The sequence below is a fragment of the Pristis pectinata genome, chromosome 4 (assembly GCF_009764475.1).
Source record: "Pristis pectinata isolate sPriPec2 chromosome 4, sPriPec2.1.pri, whole genome shotgun sequence".
NCBI lineage: Eukaryota > Metazoa > Chordata > Chondrichthyes > Rhinopristiformes > Pristidae > Pristis > Pristis pectinata.
Genome location: NC_067408.1, coordinates 29,920,662 through 29,934,939, shown reverse-complemented (window position 1 = coordinate 29,934,939; position 14,278 = coordinate 29,920,662). Strand labels below are relative to the sequence as shown.

The window sequence follows — 14,278 nt, the reverse complement described above, 5'->3', positions numbered from 1 at the left end:
TACTGTATCTAGGTGACTCCAATGGCGCCTCCCAAATCTGCAACCTCTATAACAAGAAGGACAAGGGCAGCAAGTGCATGGGAATACTGCCACCTACAGGTTCCCCCCCCCCAAGTTATAGATCATCCTGACTTGGAAATATATTGCCAATCCTTTATTGTTCCTGGATCTAAATCTTGGAACACCTGATACAACAACATAGTGGGTACACTTTGACCAGCAGAACTGCAGCAGTTAAAGAAGGCAGCTCATCACTACCTTCTCAGGATCAATTAAGGATTTGCTGATAAGTACTGGTTTTACCAGAAATATTCACATCATGAAAAATGAATAAATTTACAGAACAAACAGCTGCATGTTTATACTTTTCTAGCTCACCAAATAACTGCCACATTAGTCACATTCAACAGGTATTGCAGAGTATCCTCACATTTGGCAGCCCTCAGAAACTTGCCTCTATCTTACGAATGCTACATGAATGCACGCAAACAATCTTAAACAATGGAAGTACATCATACCCAATCTGAATGGTGTAAAATAAAGCTGTGTCACTACCACAATGCTTTTCTTAATCTTTCCTGCAACAATACTGCACCTCACCTCCAACAAGCTCCTGTTCGACTGTAGCTAACTTGCATGATAATTGGGAAACTGTTCAGCCTGTGCTGCCTCCTCTCCATACCAAGATCACTCTAACATCAACATCGAATTGCAATCCATCCAGGACACTTGCATATTTGGAGGTTGATTTGTTCATTGAAGCCAATGAGAGAGTGATCCTTAAAGTAAACATGTGTAAAACAAGGTCCATTCGTAACAGCCTTGACGATAAAAGTCATGAGAAGATGCTGAAAAAATATGAATCACTTCCCTTATCTCAGGAGTTATCTCTTAGCAAGGCCAGAAATCAATGATTAAATTGACCGTTGCCTTCAATACACTAGCACAGCCTTTGGCCATCTGAGGAAACAAGTGTTTAAAGATCAAGCCTTCAAGACTGACCTGAAGTTCATGGTCTACCAGGCAGCAGTGATCTTTACCCTCTTGTACAAATGTGAAGACATGGATTATCTCCAGCAGACACTTCAGAGCACAAGAGATATACCACCAGTACTGTCTCCACATGATCCTCCTGGTCCATTGGCAAGCTCAGTGAACCAATGGCATCATCCTCTCCCGGCCAACATTCCCACTATCAAGACTCCAAATATACTCAATCAGCACCAATGCAGGGGTCACATTGTTTGTACCCTGACACCAAACACAAAACAGGCACCCTGCTAGGAGCTCCCTCACAGCAAGTGATTACCAAGTGGACAGAGGAAACAATTCAATTACATTCTCAAAGCCTCTTTGAAAAATGTAACATCCCTTCTGATTCTTGTTTCCCTGGCTTGTTCAGAATGGAGAAGGAGCATTTGGGATGGCACGGAGCACCTTGAGTTCTTTTATCAGGAGTACACAAAAGCTCAGCCTAAATGGTAGGAGCTCACCACCTCCCAAACTACCCTCTTGCTCCCCACTATCAAGCACCTTTTGGCCAAACTATGATAGTATCTGTGGGTCCAACATTGACCTCATCAGCCACCTCAGAACTAATAGGATGACCTAAGAAGATGGACAAAGTAACCTACCAGTAGCCTACAGATCCTTTATTGCACATTACCTTCCAGCGCTTATTAGCAATGCTTCAGCCAATTAAGGTAAATTTCCCATTTGCCTTCTCAATCACCTTATCCTCTTCTCCCATTAAACTAAGGGATCTATTTCATTATTCCCAGCACTTGCTTCCTCTGCCTTCCAGGATTAAACCATATCTTCTGCATCCAAATTGCAGGCAGGATCACCAATACCACTAGCAACCTCCTTCCAAGGATTTTAGTGTCGGTCCCATTTCCTATTGAATCAGTCCCTTTGCCCCAAACTAAAACCTTTCTACGTGTACAATTTCTTCAGCCACACACTCATTTGTAATAACTTGCTATTTTTGCATTCGCAATCACATAACACTGGTTGTAATCTGGAGATGAATATATTGTCTGGCCCTGATGGCACACACCAAAAGCTACCAAAAAAGAATCACAGAAGAAATAAAGGTTCCAATCTCTTGAAATTATTTTATCATTTTTCTAGGATATGCAAATGGAACCACAGGACTGAAACTTGGTAAGCAGACCACATCTGTTGAAGACAATAAAGTTAAACCAGGAAAATATAGACCAACAGTTTAACGTCGATAATGTAAGCTAAACGGATTTGTAATTCAAAGGCAAAATAGTAAACAAACTGAAACACTTGGGTTAAACTGGAACACACAAGCACAAATAAAAATAGAAAATGCTGGAGAACATCTCTGGAGAGAGAAAAATAAGGTTAACATTTCTGGTCGATGTTCTTTCATTATTACTTTTCCATCATCTGAAGTTTTTGCTTTCCAAGGATATGTGGACAAATTTGTAAAAGGTATTTTTTTGTTTTCCCACTTGTGTTGTGGTTGCCAAATGTGCACAATCCATCTAAATGGGACTTAAAATAGGATTTATTTAGGTTAAGCAATATATCTCCATTGACTCTGAATTTCATTGAGGCTTGTAATGATTTTAAGATTTCTTACAGAAGGTTGTTGGTGGATGTTGAAATGGAGCATGATCTAGTGATTCCAGAGTGGAAATGGAGTCCTCGTGTATATACCTGACATCAGGTAGGGACAGAGAACTGGCTAGATAAAACCTGGAAATGCTTGAGGCAGTAACGCGGGCAATCTTAATTTATGATGGAAGGTACTATTGGATAATGTATCTTCGGGGAGGGGAAGGAATCATCACCTGCGAGTCAGATTTATGTCAAGCCATGGGAACATCAGAAATGACAGGTAGAAATATGGATATAGTGGAGGATAATAACCCTGCAATATAAATGTTGATATTGAAGCAAACATTGCTCATTGGACTCAAGATTGTGGGACAGATTAGAATCCTATCCTTTAAACAAAAATGTAATGTTTTACAAACAGCTGCCCTCTTCCCGGATCGTTCCATGCTTTTCCTCTGTAACATTAACACTAAACGCACAGTTACGAAGAGAGACTTCCAAACAGCCTGCTGCCTCCCTCCTCATCCGACAGACCAGTCCAAACTTGAAAAGAGAATTTCCGCCTCCTGAAGCCGGTGATTGGTTGTCACCTCTTCCCTTACGCGCTCCAGGGGCAGAGTTGATAAAACCAGTGGCCAGTCTAGTTGTCAATCAGAGCTGTTCCACTTGCTGTTGAGGTTTGGTTGCGCTCTTCCAGTTTGTGAGCCGGCGGTGGTTACGTGGTGACGTACCTGAGTGCTGCGGTACTGGAGCAACCATGGCACCGAGACCGTGACAGATTGTCGGCAAACACCCCTCCTTCACGCCGCCCTGAGTCACGGTTAGCTCCTTTTAAATTCGTAAAGAGGTGTTTAACTCTTCTCTGTTTATTTTTTTTTTAACTTTTAAAAACTTTGCATTTTCTTCCAGCGGATGCGGTGAGGTACGTAATTAAGTCCAGCCCGCCCTTGGTGAGGCTGCGGCCTTTCTGGCTAATTCATTAGCGACAGCCCGGCATGGATGAACCGCGCACTTTCTTTCTGTCGCTGTGATGGTCGACAGCTTCACTGTTGGTGCAGTAGAATCGCAGAAGTACAGTAGTTGCACGTTTCGTTGCGGTGTTCTTGAAGTACCGATCATGAACCCCTCCCCCTTCGATCTATTGAAGTTAAGAGCGCTAAGTTATAGCAGTAAATCAGTTGCACCTCTGCTCTACAAGGATATATTTTAGTTGTACGCGTGTTTTTGTGAACCCTCCCCCCCCCCCAACCCCTCCACTGTCATGACCACCAATAATTACGAAAGGAAGGTTTAAATTTAGGATTAAATGTATCTTTAAGATTATATTGTGTATATTCCAAACTTGCATTTTTTATTATTATGGGCTGGAATGAGTACTGGGGTGAACGGATACCCAAAGTTAATAGAACTAAAATATATGAAGATATGTATTTAGTAGTTGTGCTGTAATTATAACGAATGTTGGATGACTAATATTAAAGAGAATATTGCTGCTGATTATTGCGTCCTTAAATGAAACGATATATGGTGTGATTTTCACTTTTTTTCTATGTGCTTAATAAGCTATTATATTTATTTTCTAGTAGCCTTTTTAATAAGGAGAAATCATGTATTTCGTCTAAAGATTTCACTTTCCTTTGTTGGAAAGTTATAGAGTTTGGACCTCTAAAACTGGCCTGAAGTTGAAAGTAGTTGCTTTCAACAAGGAATCTGGATTTGTCCAGAAATGTCATGGATGGAAGAGCCTTGAGTGAAATCATTTGAGAATTGTAGATGTTGATGATTTTAGGGGCAAAGTTCACCCAGTTGCCTCCATATTTTTATTCATTTTATTGCTGTGTTGATCATAGAATCGTAAAGAAATTACAAATCAGTTAGCCATTTCACTCAAAATGTCCATGCCAATCAAATGGATCCGCTCAGCCCAATGAGGTGCCCCCTCACCCCATGAAGATGAGCGAGCAGCATAGTATGGTCATGACACCCTGGATATCATGTTTGTGACAGATTAGATGAATCAGTTGACTTTTTTCCATTTCTGATTATATGTTCATAAAGTGGTCCTTTCTATTTGTTGGTATATTTTACTGTATTTTTTTGAATGGATATTAATATCTATGCAAGGCATAAAGACTTTGGAGATTGTTAGCAGAGATGAAAATTGTGTTCATGTTGTGAGGAAAAGTAAAAATCTATAACATTTTTTCACAAGCATTGAATGGTGAAGCTGTATTTCAAGCTTGTGTGAGATTATTTCCACTGGCTGGCATTTTGAGTTTGAGTTTTTCCATGCAAGAATACTTTGTCAAAATGATCATTTGAGAGTAGTTTAATGATATTTAAGAATAGTTGTATAAATGTTTGGAAAGATCCAGATGGAAAGAGCTGAGAAGTGTTTGAGTGGAAATAAAAAAAACCTGCAGATGCTGGAAATCTGAAAAAGCAGAAAATGCTAGAAACACTCAGCAGGTCAGGCAGAATCTATGGAAAGAGAAGCAAAAGTAACATTTTGGGTCTCGCAGACCCTTTGTCAGAACTGAAAGAGAAAAATATTTGTAGGGGTTCTTTTTTTGGGGGGGTGGGGGCGAGGTGGAGTTTAGCAACAGAACAGACTGGTTTCCTCTACAGAATCAAGGTGAACATTTGCTGCCCTTTCTATGTTGGCTGCAAATTTTGATTTTTTTTAAGAAGTTTCAACTTGCAGAATAACTTTAATACTAAAATACCACTTTCCTGAATAGAATTAGCATCATAATGCTTTATGCTCTGTTTCTGTTTGACTTTGAAGGAAAGAAGAGAGCACTAGTTAAACTGATACTTGAGAAGAGCGTGAAGGGGGGAAAAAGAGCAGATGATACTAGATCAACAGGTAACCAAAAGCCTGAAAGGTTACTGGGAAAACATTGAGGGGAATTATTGATGTACATTGCTTCTCAGACAGTAGTTTAAGTGAAATTACAGCACAAATAATTCTGTATATATTTTATCTATTAACTTGGGTATCCATTTACTTCCCATTACAAAAGTGTTCGCATAAGGCCCATAATAATTTGGTGAAAACCAAACTGTTTGATGTTAATTGAGCTGGAACTGCACATGCCAGCAGCAGGTTATGAAGATGTGCCAGAAAATTCCATGAAAAAATAATTTTGGTTGAAATATATTTTGTTCCATTAAATGTGGAGTAAGAATTTCTTCTGTGCAAGTTAAAACTTTCTGATTTGAGGTCGCTACTAATCACAAAAATTGAATCAAAAATTGTGGCAAGTGAGGAGGCCACTTGACCCATTGAATATATACAAGCTCTTTGTAGAACAGTCTTGCCAGTGCCATTTTTTCCTCTTTTCTCCAGATTTTTCCTCAGTTCCTATCCAATTTCCATTTGACATCACTGTATGTTTCCTTCTCCTTTGCAGGCAATGAATTCCAGTCTAACCACTCTATGTAAGATAGCTTTTTCTCCATATTTATCCCGCCCCATACCTTCTGTCTGTCATTTTAATTGTCATTTGCTTCATGACCTGTCTGCTGATGGGTAAAGCTTCTCTCTATTTACCATCCAAGTCTGTCATGATCTTAAATCAGATTTTGAAATCTGATTATAGCCTAGATTTTTGGATGGTTTGGTGTAAATGAAATTTAAATATTGTTTATATAGCAAAACTATTAACCATTTAAATTCAATGGATAAATTTACAAAGAGAAAATATCTTGGGTATAATGCACAGCTATCACTTTGGGGGGAGGGGGAAGACTAGTATAAGATTTTTCACTGAATTTTTGAGTAAAATCACAGCCGTGGAGTAAAATCACAGCCGTGAAGTAAAATGGAAAGCTGAACTGTTAACTGGCAATTAAGCATGCAGTTTTTGATGTATTTTACACTTGGTATAATAAATGTTTTCAAATTAACAATTAAAAGAGCAAAAGTACATAAGTTTCTGGTGGGTTATGAATACTGAGGGAGAGATCGCTTGTGCGAGGTTTAGGAGAAAATAATGAGGCAAAAAGGTTTCAAGTATAACTTTTTAATTTGTATAACATTTTTCTGTTTCGGCACTTGTTTATTTTTCTGCTATTTGTTCAATTCTCTTGTAAACCTTTTGTGGAAACTGTTTCCATTATTGTGTATGGTAGATTGTTACAAATCCAAATAACCTCTTGTGTTTTTATGGAAATGAATAGAGTGGAAGAAATAGAGTTTGCAAATGAGCAGAATAATCAAAGGCTTAAAAATAATAGGAAGACCATACATAGTTACATTAAGAGTAGGAAAATAATATGCTGATGGAGAATTGATCTCAGATGCTATGCCAGATTAGACCCACACATCTTTCACAGCCACGTAATTTCAATGGGAATTGCAGTTCTGCAAATATAAAGCAAGGGGGAAGGCACGTTCCTTTTTATTTTGGTAATTTTTATTTTTAATTAACTTTATTTCTATATTTTTAATAGTTATTTCACTTTCTAATAGTTTTTAAATTTCTCTGGCTATCAGGAATATTTAAAAGCTATTAGATGGCCCTCATAACTTTTACAATAGGCAAAACTGAGATGAGGTTTTGCTCATTGTTAAGGATTTCATTGGATAGCACTTCTCTAGCATGCTGTTGGTGGCACTCTGATCCAGAGTGTGGGATGCTTCAGACCAGCAACGCAGCCCATCACATCCCGACTAGATTGTGAGTGATTCCAGACGGGCCATTTAGATTTATTTTCATATTTTTGCTTTGCTTGATTTAGCGTTAAGTGCAGAATGGTTTGTAATATTTTAGTGTGGGTCTGCCCGAGCAAATGATGCCTTGTCTTTCAACTGCTGAACGGGGTAAAAGTTTTCACACATTATAAAATGCAGAGAGGAGCTGACATTATTCTCCTGAAGTTCATTTAGCTTTTTCTTTGGGTACATTTATTCATCATCTCATCATAGGTTTTCATGCCCTCCAAAGCTTGCTTTTGATATGTTGAGGATAGATTTAGGTTATGCTGTCAGCTGGGGGCATTTATTTGCTGGTTACTGTCTTTCTTTCTCAAGTAAATTTAAGTTAATCCAGTTTCATCTGGGATTTTAACTTGAGATACTACATTATTCTTTCACAATCAGTTAATATTCCTTATCAAGGACCAAATTGTCATAAGAGACAGAAGTTGATAGCTGGAATGAGGTGATGTAAAGTGAGATAGAGTAACTCTTGGTGTTTTGCTTTGCTCTGATGTATTTTTTGTTACAGTTCTGTTATGCGAAAAATGTAATGTCAGTTCAAGTAACTTTTGTAAACTTAAAAAGCAATGCCAACAAATGTGTGGAACTGCCAGAGAGATTTTGAAAGTAAGGAAAAGTATCATGAAAAATTCACCAGGCCAGGCAGCATCTGTGGAAAGAGAAACAGTTAATGTTTCAGGTCAAAGACCCTTTACCTGACCTGCTAGGTTCTTCCAGCAATTTTTGTTCTTATTTCAGATTTCCAGCATCTGCATTTTTTTTTAATTTTTAAGCAAGTCAAGAGCCCATGTAGCTTAACTGATGAGACCTGGGGAGCAAACCCCACTCTGCAACCATTTTGTGGTACCGTACAATTTCCAGCAGCTTAGATAACTGTCTCAAGCTGATTTAGAACAATGCCTACACCTGGTGTTGTAGAATTTTACATCATAAAGGGAAGAACATCGGGCATATCCTGCTTCTGTGAGCTGGTTCCCATTTCATGCCCTTTTGTTTTTGTAGACTTGCACATTTTTCTATTATTTTTTAAAAGCTATTATGGATTGTTTTATTACCAGTTCTATAGTTATTTTGATATTTTGGTAATTTTATCTGCATACTGGACTAGCATTCATGGAAATAATTATTCCCATTGACTGTATTAAAAAAAAATCTTCATGCTATTCAAGACTATTCATAAGAACCAGAGTATTAGATGGTTCTAAAAATGAGAATATCTTCCTCTTGATATGGAGGCAAAAACACTACGCAGTGCCTCAAATGAGATTTCAGCAAAGCCCAGTGCAGTCGAAACAAGACTTCCTTACTTTTGTACTCCAAACCCTTTGCAGAAAAGTCAAACATACCATCTGACTTACTGATTACTCGTTGTACCTACAATTTGTAAAAAAAAATGTATATATTAACTTTCAGGATTTGGGCATGGTTGGCAAGGCCAGCATTCAATCCCATTAATTCTTAAATCATTGCAGACCATAAGACACAGAAGCAAAATTAGGCCATTTGGCCCATCTAGTCTACTCTGCCATTCGATCATGGGTGATTATTTTTCCCTCTGAAGCCCCTTCTCCTGACTTCTCCCCGTAACCTTTGACGCCCTTACTAATCAAGAACCTATCAACCTCCACTTTAAATATACCCAATGACTCAGACTCCACAGCTGTCTGTGGCAATGAATTCTACAGATTCACCACCCTCTGGCTAAAGAAATTCCTCCTTATCTCTGTTCTAAAGGGATGTCCTATTCTGAAGCTGTGCTTTCTAGTCCTAGACTCTCCCACTACTGGAAACATCCTCTCCACATCCACTCTATCCAGGCCTTTCAATATTTGGTAAGTTTCTATGAGATTTCTCTTTCTCTCCCCCCATCCTTCTAAACTCCAGCGGGTACAAGCCCAGAGCCATCGAATGCTTCCTCATACATTTTACTCCTGGGATCATTCTCATAAACCACCTCTGGACCCTCTCCAAAGCCAGTACATCCTTCCTTGGATATGGGCCCAAAACTGCTCACAGTACTCCAAATGTGGCCTGACCAAAACCTTATAAAGCTCCAGCATTACATCCTTCCTTTTATATTCTAGTCCTCTCAAAATGATTGCTAACATTGCATTTGCCTTCCTTACTACTGACTCAACCTGCAAGTTAACCTTTAGGGAATCCTGCACTGTCCCTTTGCACCTCCAATTTCTGAATTTTCTTCCTGTTTAGAAGATAGTCTGCACCTTTATTCCTTCTACCAAAGTACATGACCATACACTTTCCTACACTGTATTCCATCTGCCACTTGTTTGCCCATTCTCCCAACCTGTCCAAATCCTTTTGCAGACTCCCTGCTTTCTCAACACTACCTGCCCCTCCACCTATCTTTGTATCATCCACAAACTTGGCCACAAAGCCATCAGTTTCATCATCCAGATCATTAACATGCAACATGAAAAGTAGTGGACCCAACGCTGACCCCTGTGGAACACCACTAGTCACCGGCAGCCAACCAGGAAAGGCCCCCTTTATTCCCACTCTTGGCCTTCTGCCAGTCAGCCAATTTTCTATCCATGCCAGGACCTTTCCTTTAACACCATGGATTCCTATCTTGTTTAGCAGCCTCATGTGCGGCACCTTGTCAAAGGCCTTCTGAAAATCCAAGTAAACAACATCCACTGACTCTCCTGCTTGTTACTTCCTCAAAGAATTCCAACAGATTTGTCACGCAAGATCTCCTCTTAAGGAATCCATGCTGACTTTGGCCTATTTTATCATGTGCTTTCAAGTACCCCGAAACCTCATCCTTAATAATGGACTCTAACATCTTATCAACCACTGAAATCAGGCTGACCAGCCTATAATTTCCTGTCTTTTTCCTCCCTTCCTTAAAGAGTGGAGAGACATCTGCGATTTTCCCATCCTCTGGAACCTTCTGACTCTAGTGATTCTTGGAAGATCACTATGATGCCTCCATACTCTCTTCAGCTACCTCTTTCAGAATCCTGGGGTGTAGTCCATCTGGTCCAGGTGATTTATCCACCTTCAGACTTTTCAACTTCCCAACCGCCTTCTCCTTAGTAATAGTGACTACACTCACTTCTGCCTGACTCTCTCCAATTTCTGGCATGTTGCTGGTGTCTTCCACAGTGAAGACTGATGCAAAATACTTATTCAGTTCATCGGCTATTTGTTTTTCATTACTACTTCTTCAGCGTCATTTTCTGGCAGTCCAATGTCTACTCTTGCCTCTCTTTTATTCTTGATATACAGTGACATGCAAAAGTTTGGGCACCCCGGTCAAAATTTCTGTTACTGTGAATAGCTAAGTGAGTAGAGGATGACCTGATTTCCAAAAGGCATGAAGTTAAGGATGACACACTTCTTTAATATTTTAAGCAAGATTACTTTTTATTTCCATCTTTTACAGTTTCAAAATAACAAAAGGAAAAGGGCCCGAAGCAAAAGTTTGGGCACCCTGCATGGGCAGTACTTAGTAACACCCCCTTTGGCAAGTATCACAGCTTGTAAATGCTTTCTGTAGCCAGCTAAGAGTCTTTCAATTCTTGTCTGGGGGATTTTCACCCATTCTTCCTTGCAAAAGGTTTCCAGTTCTGTGAGATTCTTGGGCCGTCTTGCGTGCACTGCTCTTTTGAGGTCTATCCACAGATTTTTGATGATGCTTAGGTCGGGGGACTGTGAGGGCCATGGCAAAACCTTCAGCTTGTGTCTCTTGAGGTAGTCCACTGCGGATTTTAAGGTGTGTTTAGGATTGTTATCTTGTTGTAGAAGCCATCCTCTTTTCATCTTCAGCTTTTTACAGACAGTGTGATGTTTGCTTCCAGAATTTGCTGGTATTTAATTGAATTAGTTCTTCCCTCTACCAGTGAAATATTCCCCGTGCCACTGGCTGCAACACAAGCCCAAAGCATGGTCAATCCACCCCTGTGCTTAACAGTTGGAAAGGTGTTCTTTTCATGAAATTCTGCACCCTTGTTTCTCCAAACATACCTTTGCTCACTGCGGCCAAAAAGTTCCATTTTAACTTCGTCAGTCCACAGGGCTTGTTTCCAAAATGCATCTGGCTTGTTTAGATGTTCCTTTGCAAACTTCTGACGCTGAATTTTGTGGTGAGGACACAGGAAAGGTTTTCTTCAGATGACTCTTCTATGAAGGTCATATCTGTGCAGGTGTTATTGCACAATAGAACAGTGCACCACCACTCCAGAGTCTGCTAAATCTTCCTGAAGGTCTTTTGCAGTCAAACGGGGGTTTTGATTTGCCTTTCTAGCAATCCTATGAGCAGTTCTGTTGGAAAGTTTTCTTGGTCTTCCTGACCTCAACTTGACCTCCACCATTCCTTTTAACTGCCATTCCTTAATTACATTACGAACTGAGGAAACGCCTACCTGAAAATGCTTTGCTGTCTTATAGCCTTCTCCTGCTTTGTGGGCATCATTTATTTTAATTTTCAGAGTGCTAGGCAGCTGCTTAGAGGAGCCCATGGCTGCTGATTATTGGGACAAGGTTTGAGGAGTTCAGGGTATTTATAAAGCTTTGAACTTTGCATCACCTGGCCTTTCCTAACGATGACTGTGAACAAGCCATAGCCCTAACAAGCTAATGAAGGTCTGAGACCTTGGTAAAAGTTATCTGAGAGCTCAAACCTCTTGGGGTGCCCAAACTTTTGCATGGTGTTCCTTTCCTTTTTTCACTCTAGAATTGTACAAAACAAAAATAATACACTAATCTTGCTTAAAATGTTGAAAAGAATGTTTCATCTTTAACTTTGACTTTTGGAGATCGGTTCATCTTCTACTCACTTAACTATTCACAGTAACAGAAATTTTGACTGGGGTGCCCAAACTTTTGCATGCCACTGTGTGTTCATTTGTTGAGTCATAGAGTTATACAACACAGGAACGGGCCCTTTGGCATACTACATCCATGCCCATCTACACTAAATCCATTATCTGCAATTAAGTGCTTATTCTTCTATGCCTTGCCTATTCAAGTGCCTGACTAAAGGCTCTTAAACATTGTGATTGCATCTGATTCCACCAACTTCCCCTAGCAGTGAGTTCAGTATGTAAATCACTCTGTGTAAACAAAAACTTTCCTGTCATATCTCCTTTCAATTTGATTCCTCTCACCTTAAACCTGTGCCACCTTATTTTTGATTACACCTACCACGGGAAAAAGATTTTATCGACCCTATCTAGACTTCATTTCATTTTATATACCTCCTATCAGGTGGTCCCTCAGACTCCTTCACTCCAGGGAAAACAAGCCTATTCAATCTCTCCCCATAATGAATGTCCTCCAATCCAGTCAACATCCTGGTGAATTTCCTCTGCATTCTCTCCAGGACAACCATACTGCAAGTCCAGTCCAATCAGTGTTCTGTAAGATTGCAACATAATGTCCCAACTTCTATATTCTGTGAGCCAACCAATGAAGGTAAGCATGCCATATATCACCTTCATCATTCTATCTGCCTGTGTTCCCACATTCGGGGAACTATGGACTTGAACCCCAAGATCCCTCTGTTCATTAACATTCCTTAGCTCCCAAATGAGGATTTTGAATTATTACTTTAAATGTTTGTTTCGTTTATCCAGTGACAAACTTTTTTAGTATTTCCAAACCTTGTCCCTAGCCAATTCATCCTTCAAATCTATATATCTGACTTTTTTTAGTAGCTGTAGTTTCCTACTGAACTACTTCCCACTCAAACTGCATGCATTCTATTTATATTATGAGCACTTTTCCCTAGAGGATCCCTTATTTAAAATAATAACTAACTCTGCCTCTTTACACAAGATAAGGTCCAAAGTTGTCTCTTCTCTAGTTGATCCATGATGTCTTCAGTGAACTCATCCTGAAAAGTACTTTTACCAATTTTATTTGACCAGTGTATGTGAAGACTTCAATATCTATAGTAATGGCTCGGCAATACAACTGCTGGTAATTTCCTTCACGTGTCACCAAGGTCAGGATTTCCAAGCACGCATGAACATGAAAGTCTCGAATGGCTATTCCCTAGCATTTCTTCATCTACGGTCTGCTGGTGAATTCTAATGGATTCCAGAGAAGGAGTGCAGAATTACAGTAGTTCCCCAGTACTTGCTCAAATGAATATGTTGTTCGCATTTGACAGAGGAACATTCTCTACATTAATTTCAAAGGAGAGAAATACTTGCAATGGACTAATGTCTTAGTTTTGTGATTTTTGTTTTTGTATGCTGTTAATTGTTTTTAATCTTCTATTTATATTAACTCTTAATTTATGCTGCTTTATGCTGAATATTTCTGGATATATCTATTTAAATAATTGTTTTATTCCAGTTGAGGTGGCATTTAGCTTTTTCTTTTAAAAAGCACTTTCGTGAGTGGGTCTTGTTACAGTCACCTTTTGTGGCAGATTTATGCCATAGAAAGATCTCGCTTATGAAGTTGGGGTGGCATTGTTCTTGAAGATTCATCTGAGAAATTGCACCAGATGTGGAAACAGTGCATAAGTCATTGATGAATAGTGTGCTCTAGAGGAAGTAAGTGTGTGGAGAATGTGCTATGTAATTGGATTTATTAAGACCTGTTGTAGACAACTCTTCCTATGGGGGGGGAGGGGAAGTAGTGAAATTAGAAGAGCATTCCTTTTTGAAATACTGCTTTTTAATCATTATATTAAAAGATAACAGCATAGGAGGAGGCTGACTTGCCCATAGTCTGCTCTTGTGTTGAACAATTCTGTTAGACTTATTTAACCCCTCTTTCTTGGTAGCCCTGTGCATTATTCTCCCATGGGTGTCTATCCAATTTTGTTTTGAAAGTCCTGATTGATTCTGTTTCATGAATCTTGCAGCAATTGCATTTCACATCTTGTGTCATCTTAGAGCTGAAAATGTGAGGGAAATTCTCCACGATATATTTTTTAAAATTCTCACCTCCTTTACCCTATACTCTAACATTATTGCA

At 39.3% G+C, this 14,278-nt stretch overlaps 1 protein-coding gene across 9 annotated transcripts in view; it reads left to right on the top strand.

Annotated features, from left to right (window-relative positions):
• The first annotated feature begins 3,308 nt into the window (after nt 1–3,308).
• The window catches only part of LOC127569008 (mitogen-activated protein kinase 9), a 62,388-nt gene continuing 51,418 nt past the window's right edge, over nt 3,309–14,278 (top strand). For 6 of the 9 annotated variants that reach the window (XR_007956123.1, XR_007956124.1, XM_052013245.1 and 3 more), the window contains exons 1-2: nt 3,324–3,412; nt 5,381–5,461. Coding sequence is in view for 5 of the 9 variants with exons in the window: in XM_052013245.1 (XP_051869205.1) it covers nt 5,444–5,461 (18 nt within the window). In the remaining 4 variants the exon portion in view is untranslated. Of the gene's footprint in view, nt 3,515–5,380; nt 5,462–14,278 lie in introns of all 9 variants that reach the window. The other 3 variants (XM_052013247.1, XM_052013250.1, XM_052013251.1) reach the window with 3 other exon arrangements.